The sequence below is a fragment of the Mustela nivalis genome (assembly GCF_964662115.1).
Source record: "Mustela nivalis genome assembly, chromosome: 13".
NCBI classification, from domain to species: Eukaryota; Metazoa; Chordata; class Mammalia; order Carnivora; family Mustelidae; genus Mustela; species Mustela nivalis.
In genome coordinates, this window is record NC_139032.1 from 55,959,827 (window position 1) to 55,976,876 (window position 17,050).

Here is a 17,050-nt window from a genome sequence, read left to right on the forward strand (position 1 = left end):
GACAGAGAAGATGCTGAATGGGATAACTTTAAAGTTTGCTTCAGAAGAACCCCTCGGAAAGTCCCTAAGTGAGCTCTTGGAATAGGGTGAGAAGTTGATGTTCTCCTGGTTCCCAGAGCCAAGCTCCCAGGAGGTGCTGCAACTACAATATGTCGCTACAAAGAACCCACATACCCGCAAGTGGGAAGTGTACAAATACAGGGCTTTACAAATCCTGCTCTCTTCATCTTTGTCGGGCAACTGAACCACCATGCACGCTTTCTGAACGGAAACGATCCACTGCTCATATTTCTGTGTTCCAAAACTCCTATTTTGACTTTGAGATACATTTTCTGGAAAAAAGAAAAAAGTGTTTCATTGTGCCATGTGGTCAGTCATTTAAAGTTCTAAGCAAGCCTCACCCTCCAATTTTCTTCCTTCCTCTCCGTAAGCACAGTACTTCTTCTGAAACAGGAGGTTTTTTGTAGTGAATCTGGCTGGCACAGGGCTGCTTACTAATACTTACTCTGCACCAAGTATCAAAGCGTCTTACACTCATAATTTCATTCATTTTCACAAATCTCTGAGGTGGATATTATATTTTACACGTGAGGAAACCGAAGCTCAGAAAAGCAAAGTCATTCACCCAAAGTGACATAGCTAGCACAGGGCAGGGGGTACAGGAATGCAGATCCAGGTGTGTCCGATACTGAAGGCTTGCCGGCTCTGTGAGCTGATGAGCAAAGCAGCCCAGAGGTAAAATGGTGGACATGAAAAAAATATCTAACTTTGCCTTTAACAACGAAGCAGTAAATAAAAGTAATAGGTTTCAAAACATTCATGAGGAAGGCATCTAAAAGCAAGAGAGACAGAACTCAACAGTCTCCTCTGTCTTGGTGTGAACTCAAGCTCTCTGATCTCCACAGCATCATTCACAGGACCCAGCAAAGAACAGGCACTCCAAAGATGCTTGTCATGGGTGCTTCTGTGCGTGTGCATCTCCTAAGCTATGCCTCAGTTGCTCGGTCCAAAAATCGAGCATCAGCTCTGGTCCAGGCTGTGTGCAGGCTGCTGGTGGTAAAAGGATGCAGAAGACAGAAGAATCCTATTCTCAAGCGGCTCAGATCTCCAGGGCTCCCTGGGAAGAGCACAGTTTAGTAAAACTCACAGGCAAGAGCTCTGTTTCTGGGTGAAATTGCTCTTCTCACCCATTCATGTTTAACAGGAGGAACAAAGGAAGCTATTCAGACAAGTAGCATTGACATCTTCTTTCCCAGCTCCAACGACAAACAAGGGGGTAAACCAGATGAATTAACAAGTATTTCTTGAATGTGAGTAGGTATGAAAATGAGCTAAGCAATCTGGAAACGAACAGCTGACAGGATGTAGACTGGAGAAAGGCGGAGATAGGGAATTAGAAGTGGGAAGAATAAGAAGGTAGAAATTCATGTCTTCCACCCTTCTGCCACTCCCTAGATCAGACCACATCATAATGCTCCTGGATAACATGACAGCCTCATAAGTGGTCTCTCTACTTCTTGCCTTGCCCCCCCCCCCAATTCACTGCCCACTCAGCAGAGAGAGTTTCCAATATTACAGATGAAACATTTTGTTACCCTACCACTTAAACGCTTTTAGGGGAGTCCTCTAATCAAAGTCCTACCCAGCTCCCAGGATCCTCTGTGATCTAGCCTCTGCTTCTGATTCTCATCTCCAGCTTCTCTGCTTCCTTCATTTGACAGGGCTAATGGATGTCTTCCTACTCTCTCCGCTTTCCTGGCCTTTGCACATGCTGTTCCCTCTGCCTGAAACACACCTGATCACCACCACCCACCTACCCCTATCCCATTGTTTCATTATTCCTTATCTAACTTTGGCTTTACCGTTGGATTGGAAATGCCTCAAGAGCAGGAGCTTGTCTCAGGGTCCATGCTATCTCCCCATCAGCTATCATACTGCTGAGCACTAAGTGGATGACAAGAGAATGAACATGTTTAAGGAACGGCTAAATCAAAGGACTGGAGTAGGGAAGGAGTGGAATGTAAAACTGGAAAGATAAGTAGAACCAGACTGTGTAGGCAGGGCCCAGACTGGGAGGTTAGAGGCTTAGAGAGCTTTGCTTGTAAGGCAGAGAGATTCAAGCAGGATACTGACATGATAAAACTAGTATTTCAGGTAACAGGGGGCTGAATGGAAAAATGAGTGGGGGTGGGCAAACTAGCCAGAGAGCTGTTAGCATAAGTCCTAAAGAAAGCTGTGAAAGAGAAGAGTAAAACCAAAGTACGTGTGAGGAAAGGTGAATTCACAAACTCAACATCTCCAAAGTTGCTCCCCGTTCTGGAACCAGCACTCCCCACTACAATACCAACAAGTGTGCAATACAGAAGCCTGGTGCAAGTCACCCCCCACTCCCACCCAAAACCAGATAGCCATGAAATCGGAACACATCCTGTTTGCAGCGCTTGGCACAAGGTTCCTCCCTCCACTAGCTGTCTTGACTGCCTCTGGCCCTCTTTGTTCACTGGTATCCTCATCACATCATGGATCGGGTTAAGATCTTTAGATGCTTCCCCCTGCTTTTAGGACAAAGTCAAACTCAGTTTGGCCTCCCAGGCCTTTCCTGGTCTGGTCCCTGCCTCTGTAGCATCATTCCTTTCTGCTACTCATTTGTTAGGAGTACCCAAATACTTGCACTTCCTGAAACTCTTCCTTCAATGCCTGATGCCTTTTCAACCTCCCTTGGTTGTCTCTCCTTAACTTGGCTGACTTCAAGACTGCTTCAGACACCACTCCACCCCAAGAAGCTTGCCCTGCAGACCATTCCAGGCCAAAGTTCCCATGAGCTCCCAGGGCACCCAGGGTGTACCTCTTCCCTGCTGTGTGGAAGCTGCTCACATCTGATTCTCATTATTTGACTGTGAGTTCCCCGAGGATAGGACTTTGTCTTTAACCTTGTTCTTTCCATTAAAGGGCAAAATGAGTACCTGGTTAATGAATGAAGGAACAAAAGAAAGAACAGAACTTGGTAACTTCACAGAGAGGCTCAAAAGAAGAAAGAATCGAAGATCTCTGCCTGTTTCAATCGGAGCCATCAGGGAAATGGTGGTTTCATTCACATAAACAGGGAAGTCAGAACAGAAAGCTAATTTGGAGGATTAAGAAAGCCATGAACCAATTTAGATTTGGTATTTTTCAGTTATGTATGTCCACAGAGATTTACTTTGAATTTAAAAAGAAAAGGAGATTTATCTCACCAAGAGTTACGGTACCGAGTTCATCAAAGATACTCTTTGCCAGACTCTCTGTCTCCCTCATCAGCTGAGATATGATGCATTTAAATCTGTCAGTAGTCCGGGATTCTACTTTCCTGAAAACTAGAGCCATCAAAACAAAGTGAGTATTTTTCAGGAAGAACACATTATAGTTTAAAGTAGGTATCTGCACACCTTTCTCTGCCTCTGTTATTTCTTCTGCAAGACCTGAGGCCCCCAACCTCAAAGGCAGGTAGTCTAAATGATGTATCAAATGCTCAAAAACCTTGCAATAGCTCCCTCGGGCCTACTGCACAGATTCTAACATCTCCATCTTTCATGGTCTAGGTTGAACCCAACTTCTCTTTCTGGCTTTCCTGTTACTCAGCATAGAGCCTCTATCCTGACAAGTCTGGTGTCCATCCTGTCTCTGCAAATACAACACTTCTCTGATTTTCTCCTTTCCCACCCAACCCCCAGAAGTGCTCACACTGTTCCTAAAATTCATTACTGCATTGTTTCAGCAGAAACGTAATAACTGCCTACCACGTGCCGTGTTCTGGTGATGAACAGTTGAAAAGAACACAACCTGTGCTCCAGACAGGTCTGTGCTCTCAGGGGAGAGAAAGATACACAGCCAAATAACCACAGTAAAGAGCTGTGCCAGGTGACACGGAGCACAAGGAAAAACATCTCTGGTTCTTCCAAAGGAGATGTTGTGGGATAAACAGAGGGAGAGGAATGGAGGAAGAACAAGATGCACTTGAGGAGCTCAGAGGAATGCAACATGGTTGGGCTTACAGGCAGGGGCCAGAGGGGACTGGATTACAAAGAAATTTGTACTTGATACTAAAAAACTTAGTTTGGGTACCTTCCCTGAATTACTTACAGGAAGCTCCCAGATAAGAACTGAACTGTCCCTATTTCATGTGTGTCTACTCTTCCTTATACAATCCTACAATATCCCCCGAGCAAGGAGGAAGGCACATTATGTCTCCTCTTCTTCTCTCCCTCAATGGGTTAGTAGAGCATTGAAATTTAATAAACATTTGCAAGCCGATTTTTTAAAAAATCATATTCTGATCTGAGGAAAAACATGATTTCAACCCAAATCATCAGATACATATTCAAATAATGAATGAGCATACAGCATCCTCCTCAAGCTTGCAACACACAGAAGGACTAAGCCAGCTCTTGGCCATTTACATGCTTTGATTTTCTCATCATGTCTCTCTCATTGTTAGTATCCTTATAAGAACTTCATCAGAAACAGAACACAACAAAACAAATCATCAAACCAAGAGTAAGGATGTTTGCTTTTGACAGTCCACTCCTGAGGTTCATCCACTTACTGAGGATAGAGCTCGGTGGAGAGAACCATGAAGTGTAATTATTTCCTAAGTTTGGAGTTAAATATTTTCTACTAAAAAGAAAAAGTAAAACTTCAGTATTCATTCAAATGTCTCTGAGCTAAGAAAAGCAGAGGATAACAAAGTTCTAAAGGGCTTGCTATGGGATTCCACTTACACTTCTGGGGCTTATAAGCAACTTCTTCCAGTTCCTCCAAGTTGTCTTTGACTGTTGCTATCACCGCCGTGTCAAGAGAGGCACACAGTTTGCAGATATACTCCATGGCTTCCTTTGTGTTTTTGGCATCCCCAGTGCCAACCGAGGCAGTCAGCCCAATGACCTGTAAGAAGCATCCCAAATTGTCAGATGTCTGGAAAACACCATGCCATTTCCAAAATCCCCCATGCAACCCTTTCCTGCTAAACTAGGGTTTGGGTTTTTTGTTTTTTTGTTTTTTAAATAATTTCAGATAAAGAGGAAGAACACGGTCCCCCCCCCCCCGATATTCTCTATGACATTGCAAATGGAAAGGTCCCTGTTAGGCAAAGCACTAAATAGATGCAGGAATCATAACTTAACAAACATGAATTAGCAAAGAAACTAATGGCAGAAACCCCTTCAAGGCAGGACTTCTCTCTTCTCTATCTTTGTGTCCCCCAAGATGTGTAGAACTAAAAGGAAAGGGACTGAAATCAGACATGACTCCATTCTAAAGGCAACCACGTCACACTGGCTGGGATAAAAGAACAAGTACCTTCAGCTCTCTTTAAAGCTGGGAAACAATAGCTATTCAGAATGGTAGGTGTGTGAATTCAGCAAGGTAACATTTGTAGGAAAAAATAGATAAATTTAAAATTTATACATATATAGTATAAAATTTATATATATATAATATATATATTTATACACACACACATATGTGTGTGTGTGTGTATTAGCTTAATGGTCACCTAATAATTTTTATCTTACCTGAATAGCAACTCAGTAAATACTGAATAATTGACTCATTAGCAAGGAATCTAATTAGCCACTAATTTTTTTCTAGAAGAAGAAGCTATAAAAAATGTGACTGCTACTAAATTTTGTCTACGGGTACCATGCTGAATTTCTTCTAACCTATGCTCCCTAAACAGACAGTTATTAGGGCAAGAGAACTTCATGTGCTGCACTACTGGTGTACTATAGCTCTTCTGAGAAATCCATCTGGCTCTGGAGATACCTGAGGCAGTGGGTCTGAAGATCCTCCAAGTTTCTGATCTATATAATTAAACATGATCATATTGTAAGGATGGTTTTTACCAGTGTTGTGACATTCATCAAATATCATCAAAGTAAAGACAGAGAGTGATGGAAGGGTCCCATTTCTAAGGCTATTCACAAGAATCTGTGGAGTTAAAATGATGATGTCATTGTTCTCAACAATCTGTTCCACCGAGACAGTCTCAGCTGTTACTCCAGAAATACCTGCAACTTTATACCTGAGAAATGACAAAAAATTCCCTATTACTAACCATGATGTGAATGAGGAACCATGAAGACATGAAACAGTAGCTCAGAGCATCAACTGATTAAGTTCCCCCTACCTCCAAAAGGAATATATCTGGAGACAAGTACTTAGTTTAGCACAGAGTCATACATACAGTTAAAGGTCAATAAATGCAAACAAATTTGTTTTTTTATGCAAATAAATAAATGCAAACAAAATGCAAAATTGCTAGTGAGTATGTTAATTCCTTCAAATCTTAAGAAAGAAAGTAGTACTTCAAAGAGTAATAGTAAAGAAGTTATAAAATCATTAAAAAGTTAAATGTGTCACTGAAATGTAAAATGGATCTCAAGTCATTTACTTAGAAAGCAAGAGCTAACCAAAGGAGTTTAGGATTTCAAGCTTACCTACCACACTTGCATTCATAAAAAATCAATTACATCTAGATTATATAAAAGTTAAATCTATTATAAATTTTTGAATCCTAGCTCTCCAAATATTAAACAAAGCTGAATACACACCAGTTACATGAAGCCAGAGGAAAAGAAATGGATCAACTGTTATACCTACCCAAGTTTTTCAAAATAATCGGAGAATATGGATTTCTGCTGTTCATATAGTGGGAGTTGAATAGCAAAAAAGACGACTTTCCCTTTTCGCTCTTGTGGAAATGTTTTAAGATGATGTTCACATATAAGAAGGGAAACAAGGGTTTTTCCACATCCTTTTAACATACAAAGAAAAAGAAAACATGTAACTGATATTCTACTAAAATATTTCTACAGAAAGGTAATTCTTTTTGGCTCCCCTAAAACCACCGCTCCAACTAATAAACTAGGAATGTCAATGGATTAACTGCAGCAGAATTTGTACCAGGACAGAAAAAGACCAAGCTACTTCCTAGGTAACATGCAAATAAAATAGTCAAAGCATTGAGTAAGCTAAAAGAGGGCATTTTTCTCAGGTTCCTTAAAAAACCTGGAGACTATGTTAGTGGGAAAGCTTTCTCAAAAGATATATGGAACAAGGAAAAAATGGAAACTTGCCTGTTTTGTCCCAGTATTCAAATAAAGAAAAAAAGGGGGGTGGGGAAGCAAACACAGAAAAAACCCACATAAGTAGTAGCAATCAGCTTACCAGTAGGAGCACATATTAATGTGTTTTTTCCTTTCTTAGCAGGCAAAGTGAGCTCTAGTTGGTAATTTCTTGGCTTCAGAGGCGTGCAGGTAGGAGAGGCTGCTATAATACAAAAGGGACAAAATTACCAAATAGTTGCAGCTCTGAGAAATCAAGGAAAAAGCTATCTATCATCAAATAGACAGGAATCCAGACTTTAGCAAAAAGGGCGTCGTTTAAGAAACTTTAGAATCCTTGTCTCTTGTTAACCTTTCCAGACTGCACTGATTTAAGTACAAACTTCTCCCTCAGTGATTAAGTACCAATGGCAAGAATTCTTTTAAAAAGCCACAAAGATTTCTTTCTTAAATAGTCTTGGAAGTCTACTAAGGAGAAACTAAAGCAAAAATGGCCTAATTCATGGCAAGGCAGATGGCCACTGGTTAAAAGGAAATGGTATATGGAACCAAACAACAAATCCCTCCTAGATCTATGAAAAGCAACAAACTATCAACACTGAATTCCCAGAGCCATGGAAATAGTGGACAGCAACCATGCTTTCCAATTTTGCAGGCTCTTGCAGGGTATCTTCTCTCAAAATGACCAGGAGTTTAGAAAAATAACCAGAGGCTTTTTTTCACTAACAGATAAGCATATAGAATGTTACTGCTAGAAAAGACTTTAGAAATCATCTATTGACCCCAACCAATTTTAAAGAAAAGGAACATTTCTAAAAGGGTAAGTGATTTCACTAAGGTCTCTTACATGTCAGAAAAATTTAAAGCAATTAAGCAATTTACATTCAGTGATTTTACTCTGAAATGACAAAAAAAAAAAAAATGACAAAAAAAAAAAACAACTTGTATCATTTGGTTGCAGAAGTAATCTGTAGATCTTCTTAGGGTGTTATCACCAAATCACACTTTTCTTCTCACACTATTCAGTATTAGTCAGAATCACCAAATCACACTTTTCTTCTCACACTATTCAGTATTAGAATGTCTTCCCTGAGGTCCTTTTGTAAAAAAAACTTTATTGTGGCTCTTAGTTATGCAACTTTCCGATCCCCTCATGATAACATGCTTCTAGAAACAGAAGGTGGACCTTATAACTAAGCTATACAGTGTCTTTGTGTGAAATCAGAAAAAGGAGATCCTCTGGGATGGTACAGCCCCTCTGTGCCCTATTTGGCAAAGAGCACAGGCTGGATCTCAGTCCCCACTCAAACTCAGCTGGGCACATTTGTTTAGTGCACAAACTTCATCAGCTTATAGGCCAGTCCTGGGATAATAAAAGGAAAGTGAACAAGTGACTCACAAACATTAGTGTTTCTTTAGAGAGCAGGGCTGACTTTGAATTGCATAGACGCTTAAGTTTCCAGGAGGACCCTATTTGCATTTTCAATATAGACATGTACATATGTCTTAGTGACAAAAGAAAATAAAAGAGGCTGACAATAGCTTTAGAAGTGAGAAAACAGTATTTTTAATTATAGAAAAAGTATCTATTTTAATATAAATTATATTTTCTTTAAAGAAAAATAAATGATCTTTTCTTACTTTTCCTTTAAAACCTTTCATAACACTATGACTTTTCATACTGCAAGCCCTGTTCCCACACAAAATACCTGAGGAAAATCATTATGGAAAGAACAGTGCTGGGTACCTGAGGGTGGAGATGAGCTCTGACTAAGATTCTGGCATTCTGATTCTTCCTTATAGAAAATCTGTATGTCAGAAGTTTCCATTTCATCATCCTCCAGAACTTTTGGTTCAACATTTTTAGCATCTGTATGAGACCAAAAGACACCTTAGAATTTTGATCTAGGGATGCCTGGGTGGCTCAGTTGGTTAAGCGGCTGCCTTCAGCTCAGGTCATGATCCCAGCGTCCTGAGATCGAGTCCCACATCGGGCTCCTTGCTTGGCGGGGAGCCTGCTTCTCCCTCTGCCTCTGCCTGCCACTCTGTCTGCCTGTGCTTGCTCTTGCTTCTCTCTCTATGACAAATAAATAAATAAATAAATAAAATTTTTAAAAAAGAATTTTGATCTAATCTGATTGTTTTGAGAGCACAAGACCTACAAAGAGGTCATAATCCTAAAACTCTCAAATTCCATTAAAATTTCTCACAACCACGCCCTTCACCTTCTAAAACAATGAAAAAAAAAAACCTTTTTTAAAAAAGATTTTACTTATTTATTTCACAGATAAAGACACAGCGAGAGAAAGAACACAAGTGGGAGGAGTCGGGGAGGGAGAAGCAGGCTTCCCACCAAGCAGGGAGCCCAATCTGGGGCTCAATCCCAGAACCTTGGATCATGACCTGAATTGAAGGCAGATGCTCAACGACTGAACCACCCAGGTGTCTGGAGAAGAATCTTTTTGAGTGTGATGCCTCAATCTGGAGTCTGAACTCCAATATCATTTAGGACTTAATTATTCAAATTGTGGAACATGGGCCAGCAACTTCCAGAGCTTGTTAGAAATGCAGGCTCTTGCATCCCTACTAAATCAGAATCTGCATTTTAACAAAATCCCTAGATGATTCTCACATAAAGTAAACAAGAGAAACACCACTTTGCAGACATTTATGGCTTCCATTCCTGACCTAATCCAAGAAATCAGATGGGTATTTATATAGACATTTTCTAGAACAACTTGTGATCTAAAGCAGCCTAGGACAAGTGAAGACCAAACAGTTGCTTTACCAAACTCAGGATTTTAAAACAATGCTCTGAGCAGATTAGCTACAGGAAATCACATGACAGCACAGATATCTAATCACAATACATTCCTTTTTCAATCCTGTCTGGCTTAGTTCCCAATGGCGCAGGCAAGAGGAGTAGGCTGTCTCTATTACAATTCTGGTCTGAACAGGGGGCAAGTTCTGGAGTTTGAACCTTCCACTCAAGAATTTTAAAGGTAGGGACGCCTGGGTGGCTCAGTTGGTTAAGCTGCTGCCTTCAGCTCAGGTCATGATCCCATTCCCCCATCAGGCTCCTTGCTCCACAGGGAGGCTGCTTCTCCTACAGCCTCTGCCTGCTGTGCTCGCTCGCTCTCTCACGCATGCTCTCTCTCTCTCTGACAAATAAATAAAATCTTAAAAAAAAAAAAAAAAAATCTTAAAAAAAAAAAAAAGAATTTTAAAGCTATTTCTCTGATGAGTGAGCTCAGATTCTGCCTTCCCCAAATCCTTTGGGCCAGATGGGCTAATTCTGGATGAGAGCAGTTTGCCCTGGTCCATTTTAGGGGTTACACACAACCATATTACTTCTGTAGGCAAGTAAGCACTTGCTTCCAAGAACTCAATTTCATGCTGCTCTCTCACTAGAGACTGGAGAATGGAGTCACCATGTAGCCATGGGTGTCTGAAGGACAAAATGCCTCTGACACTGAGTGATGGACAGGCAGGAACGAAAGAGGCCCTAGTAGAACTATGAGAAAGGCAGAGCATGTTTTCAGACCTTCCCAAACCTTCAGGGCCCTTCGCTGGGATATCCTACCCACCTTTGTCAACAATCCACAGTTCACTGAACTTGCTCTCTTCCTTCTCCAAAGCAAGTTTCAAAGTTTTGGGCCAGTTTTCCTTATCTGATCTCAGAAGGCATTCAACCATTTTCTCTGCACCTGCCATCAGCCCCTTGTTGGAACACACCTAAGCAAGACAACTGGAGCTGATCAATCATTTTAAAAGTTTTCAAAACACTAAAGATGTACTGTATGGTGATTCACATTACACAGTTTAAAAAAAAAGTTTTCCTTTTGTGAGTTTTTATTGAAGAAATAGCAATTCAAGCACTATCTGATTTAAATTAATTGTATACTGTGATACTGTGGTTCAATAGGTCTTATTCATGACCATTTTTTGACCCATCCAACACAGTGTCTTTTAAGACACCCTTTCCCTTGTCTTTGTCTTTCCACGTGGCAATGCTAGGTCAAGCCAGGTACTCCCAGTCCTCTGAGACCGTTTATCTATATCTATCATCATCAGCAATACTAGGAAACAAACCATTTGACAACCATTCAGACTATGGGTGTATTGGTACAGAGAGATATTTGGGAGAATATAACAAAATACTAACAATTTTTTTTTTCAGGGTAATGGGACCTACATGATTTTTATTACTCATCATAAAAACTAGAATTAATCAAGCACTTATTATTATGTGTCAGGCATATGTAAGAACCTTACATACATTATCTCATTTAATCCTTCTAAAAATATCATGTTAATAAGGTACTATTATTTCCATTTTACATGAAGAAATAGGTTAAAGAAACTAACTTGCCTAAGATCATACTACCAGAAAATGGATGAACTAGGATTCTAACAAAATTTGTGTGCAGAGCCTGAATGCTCAACCATGAGAGTCTAAAGCATTTGTTCTTTTTATTCGCTAACTTGTTCAACTTTGCTTAAATTTGTATAAAACATTATTCACAAAAGTAATAATAATTTTAACTAAAAATAGGCCAAACCTGAAAAAAACTCATGATATTAAAAATTACTCAATTCACAACTAAAAATACTATTCCAGGTAATTATGCCTTAGATTTGAGGACTTCTGTGGATTTCAATGATCCTTCTCGGGTCTAAATCAGTGGAGAAAACAGAAGACATTTCCCATGTTCAAATTACCTCCCCCCAATTTATTATTTTATATTAAATTAATTATAATTAATTGTGTTAAATACATTAATTAAATTACCTGTATAATTTCTTCGCACTCCTGACTAATTAAACATTGGGATATTTCAGGAAGGATATCTTTTGGATTAACTGTGGTTTTAAATTCTGGTTGTAAACGCTTTAGAAGTGATCTGTACTCCTCTAGACTTTCAATTTTTTTGAAATCCCAAGTTTCAATGGCTTCATAAAGTCCAGAATAACCTGGAAAGAAAGAAGAAAATAGGGGCTTTTATGAAACCAACTAAAAGATATTTTACGATTGTCATCATAGAAATTATGTTTGAATGTATAGTAAGAGAAGTCAAGAAATATCTGATAGCACCTCAATAATTAATGATCTTTCAAAAAAGAAAACTCAACATTTATTATAAGTATCCAACATTTTAGGTCCTCTAACAATGTTTATCATCTCTTAGGAAAAAGTAACAAGGATAACGTGAACTCTTACTTTTGGTCTCAGTATAAAATTTTCCTTCCAAAGTGCCCCATGGACTTCGCTACAACCTCAGACTTGTCCTCCAGTGAGTCAAACCATCATGCAATTCAGTATCTTCCCCGTGCAAAGTAGCAAAGCCAGCAAAACGAAATATAAATCTTAATTCCTGTCCCATAAGAATTTAACCTTCTACATTACTCCCAGAAAAGAATATTAAGTATAATGGGAAACTTGAGGAGAAAAAAAAAATGATTTCCAACCGTAATAATTTAAGAATGCTTCTTCAATCTAAAATCACCAGATTTGTCTGACTACACAGCCCACACTCTTCATTTGGCTATAAAGAGCATACCAACAAAATGAACACATGGGACTCCATGACCCAACTTAACAACTAGAATTTCCCAATACTTTTGTGGGAGTGTGCTTCCTTTTTCCCCAACCTTCCATCTCCCTGCAGAGAGACTACCATCCTGTGTTTGATGTATTACTCCCTTCATTTTTTTGAATAGTTACATGGCATACACTCATTACCTCAACAATGTATCTTCAGGAGCACCTGGGTGGTTCACTCAGTTAAGTGCCTGCCTTCTGCTCGGGTCATGATCTCATGGGTCCTGGAATGGAGTCCCAGGTAGGAGCTCCCTGCTCAGCGGGAAGTTGGCTTCTGCCTCTGCCTTTGCCTCAGCTCCCCTCCCCTCACACTGCCCCCCACCCCATTCATGTGTGCTCTCTTGCTCTTTCAACTAAATAATCTAAAAAAAATTTTTTTAAATAAAGACTTAAATATATATATATATATATATATATATATATATATATATATATATTTAAACTAAACTAGTTTTTTTTAAACTAACCAAACTAGTTTGGTTTGTTTGGAACTTCATAATGACATACTACGAAATGTAATTTTCTCTGCTTTTTAAAAAGTTTAATATTACTTTTCAAAGCTTCACCTGTGTTGTCATACATTTTCATTGCAGTACAGTGGACGATCATGTGACTATTATAGAATTTTATTATCCATTTTCTTCTTGAAGGACACTGGATTGCTTCCAGTTTTATTTGGTTGCTTGCTTGCTTCCTTTATTACAATTATTCTATGAATATTCTTTAATCAGTATGCTGCAATATATGTGTTAAGAGTTTTTCTAGGGCACGTACTTAGAGTGAAACTGTTGGACAGGGGAATACAAGAGTTCAGTTGAACTATGTAAGATGATGACACGTTGGGTTTTTTTTTGTTGTTGTTGTTGTTTTAAGATTTTATTTATTTATTTGACAGACAGAGATCACAAGTAGGCAGAGAGGCAGGCGGAGAGAGAGGAAGGGAAGCAGGCTCTCTGCTGAGCAGAGAGCCAAATGCGGGGCTCGATCCCAGGACAGTGGGGTTAATGACCTGAGCTGAAGGCAGAGGCTTTAACCCACTGAGCCACCCAGGTGCCCAGACACATTGTTTTTCAAAGCAACTGTATTAATTTACACTCTGTATAATGACACTTAAGATTTCCCATGATTAAATAACCTCTTCAAGCCTTAGCATTGTTGGACTTCCTAAGTTTTGCTGTCTAGTAGTTAATAAAATGCTACCTCATTGAATTCCTAATTCACAATTCCCTAATTGCTATTTGAGCTGACAATCTTTTCATATGTTTATCAACCTTTCTTATTTCCTATTCTTTATTATGTAAGTTCACACTTTTGCCCTGTAGATGTTTTCTTTCTTTTTCTAACTGATTTTAAAACCTTTTTAATATATTCTAGATATTAATCTTTTTGGTGATTATATATTTTGCAAATATCCTCTTCCAGTTTGTGCCTTGTTTTTTCATTTTCTTTCATGTTTGACAAAGAGATGTTTTTAATTTTAATGTCAACAAATACATCAGTTTGTCTTTTATAGATAATGCTTTAATGTTTGTTTCACAAATCCTGCCACACCCCAAGGTCATAAAATATTATTCTATATTCTTTTTTAAAATTGCTAAATTCTGGCTTTTAGAATTAAGTCTTTAATTCTTGTGAATTCATTTTGTGGCTACGTGTGAATGGAATGAGCTAAGGAATACAAATTTATTTTACATGGATATGTAATTTAGGGTTTATTTGGGTTTTAACATTATCCTGTTTATAATGGCCCACTGCAATTTATTAAAACCCCTCCATTCCTTTTTTTTTTTTTTTTTAAGATTTTATTTATTTGAGAGAGAGAGAGAGTACGGGAGAAGTAGAGAGTCAGAGGGAGAAGTAGACTCCTTGCTGAGCAGGGGGCCTGATGCAGGACTCGATCCTGCGACTCCAGGATCATGACCTGGACTCAACCACCTGAGCCACCCAGGCATCCAAAACTCCTCCATTCCTAATGATCCTCCTTTCCCGGTGATCTCAAATATATCAAGTTTTCATAAATATATGAGTTTAATTGAAGGCTCTTTATTCTGTATCATTGGTCAGTTGGTTGATGCCAAGAATTATGCTGTTTCAATGCCTAGCATAAATTTTGCTATTTATAAGTGGAAACCCCAGCCTACTTAATTCTTCTTCTTTAGGAAATATCCTGACTATTCTTGGATCATAATTCTTCCTACCTTTTAGAATCATTTAGAAATTTGTCAAGCACATGAAAAAACATGTAGGATTTTTATTAAAATGGTATTGAATATAGAAATCAATGTTGGAAGAGCAGATATTTTTATGGTATCAGGTCTTTCTCTCCATGTGTATGGGTCTATATCTCCACTTAGATAGGACTTCTTTAATATCTTTCAATAACAACTTATCATTTGCTCCATTTGAACTTTACACATTTTTTGCGAGGTATTTCCTAACTGTATTACAACTTCTGTGACTATTCTAAGTGGTATTCATTTTGAACTACATTTTCTATTTGCTTCCAGTGGCTAGAAATACAACTAATTTTTGTGCTTTATTTATTTTTATTACAGTATAATTAACATATAGTGTTATATTAGTTTCAGGTGTGCAACACGATTGAACAATTCTATATATTACTCAGTGCTCATCACAAAAGTGCACCCCTTCACCTGTTGCACACATCTTTCTACCTACTTCCCTTCTGGCAGTCACCAATATGGTCCCTATATCTAGGAGTCTGTTTTTCATTTGTGTCTTTTTTATTTTGTTCATTTTGTTTCTTCAATTCCCCATATAAGTTTATCTTTCTCTAACTTATTTCACTTAGCATTATACTCTCTAGATCAATCCATGTTAGTACAAATGGCAAGATTTCATTCACTTTTATGGCTGAGTAGTAATATTCCATTGTGTGTGTATATACATATATATACACCACATCTTTATCCATTCTTCTATGGATGGACATTTGGGTTACTTCCATATCTTGACTACTGTAAATAGTATTGCGATAAACATAGAGGCACCTGCATCCCTTTGAATTAGTATTTTCATTCTCTTTGGGTAAATATCCAATAGTGGAACTACTGGATCATATGGTAATTCTATTTTTAATGTTTGGGGAACCTCCATACTGTTTTCCACAGTGGCTGTAGCAGTTTGCACTCCCACAAACAGTGCATGAGGGTCCTTTTTCTCCACATCCTCTCCAACACTTACTAGTTCTTGTGTTGGCCATTCTGACAGGTGTGAGGTGATATATCATTGTGCTATCTTAATATCTCATTGTGGCTCTTGTTTGTATTCCTTGATGATTTGTGATGTTGAGCATCTTTCCATGTGTCTGTTGGCCATCTGTATGCCTTCTTTGGAAAAATGTCTATTCATGTCTTCTGCCCATTTTTTAATCAGATCATTTGATGTTTTGGTATTGAGTTGTAGAAGTTCTTTATATATTTTGGATATTAACCCTTTATTGGATATGTCATTTGCAAATATCTTCTCCTACTCAGTAGGTGTCTTGTTTTGTTGATGGTTTCCTTTGCTGTGCAAGAGCTTTTTATTTGGTGTAGTTCAAATAGTTTAATTTTGCTTTTATTTCCCTTATTGAAGGAGATAAATCTAGAAAAATGTTTCTATGATGTCAAAGATATTACTGCTTATTTCTTCTAGGAATGTTATGGTTTCTGTTCTTACATTTAAGTTTTTAATCCATTTTGAGTTTATTTTTGTGCATGGTGCAGAAATGCAACCAATTTTTGTATACTGATCTTATACCTGATAAACTTGTTAAGTACTTCCAATAATCTCTCTGCAGATTCCTTTGGATATTTCAGGTAGACAATCATATTATGTGACTAAGAGTAATCTTAAATTGCCTCAGATTAAGAGACATGAGACACATGAGGATAGCTCAAAATTAATAGCATTTCACTTTTACAGCATTCTGAAACAGTTAAGTAATATCCTCTGATTCATGAGTAAGAAGAATGGACTAACCTGCATGCCCAAGGGCGTCCAAAAAGCCACGGAACCAGCCTTCTTCCTGGCGCTCCAATAGAAACTTAAGAAAAAGTGAGGCAGCCTCCATCGTGCCCTTATTGTTTTTCTCAGCCTGAATATGCTGCACCTCATCTACAAACAGAAGCAAGAGGAGCTCATCAAACTGCACAACTAATCAATGGAAGACAAACCTGAAAACGGCTGTCAGACTTTCTCAAACAGGGACAGCAATTGTAACATATTCCATTGTGGGATAGGAACTGCAAGAAGCTAGCAAATTCTCTGTTCAGACAGATGATGCCTATTCTTCACCAACCATCCTTCCCTCCCATCCCCCATCCTCTCTAGAAACTTCTCTTAG

The 17,050-nt window shown here is 38.6% G+C and overlaps 1 protein-coding gene across 6 annotated transcripts in view; it reads right to left on the reverse strand.

Annotated features, from left to right (window-relative positions):
- RIGI (RNA sensor RIG-I) overlaps positions 1-17,050 on the reverse strand; it is a 57,276-nt gene that overhangs the window by 15,469 nt on the left and 24,757 nt on the right. For 4 of the 6 annotated variants that reach the window (XM_082694551.1, XM_082694547.1, XM_082694549.1 and 1 more), the window contains exons 2-11: positions 16,687-16,821; positions 11,893-12,074; positions 10,688-10,835; positions 8,848-8,970; positions 7,204-7,305; positions 6,637-6,790; positions 5,800-6,058; positions 4,758-4,920; positions 3,234-3,353; positions 175-332 (exon numbers count right to left, since the gene is read on the reverse strand). In XM_082694551.1, coding sequence (XP_082550677.1) covers positions 175-332; positions 3,234-3,353; positions 4,758-4,920; positions 5,800-6,058; positions 6,637-6,790; positions 7,204-7,305; positions 8,848-8,970; positions 10,688-10,835; positions 11,893-12,074; positions 16,687-16,777 — 1,500 coding nt within the window. In that variant the 5' untranslated portion in view covers positions 16,778-16,821. The remainder of the gene's footprint in view (positions 1-174; positions 333-3,233; positions 3,354-4,757; positions 4,921-5,799; positions 6,059-6,636; positions 6,791-7,203; positions 7,306-8,847; positions 8,971-10,687; positions 10,836-11,892; positions 12,075-16,686; positions 16,822-17,050) is intronic. The other 2 variants (XM_082694552.1, XM_082694548.1) reach the window with 1 other exon arrangement.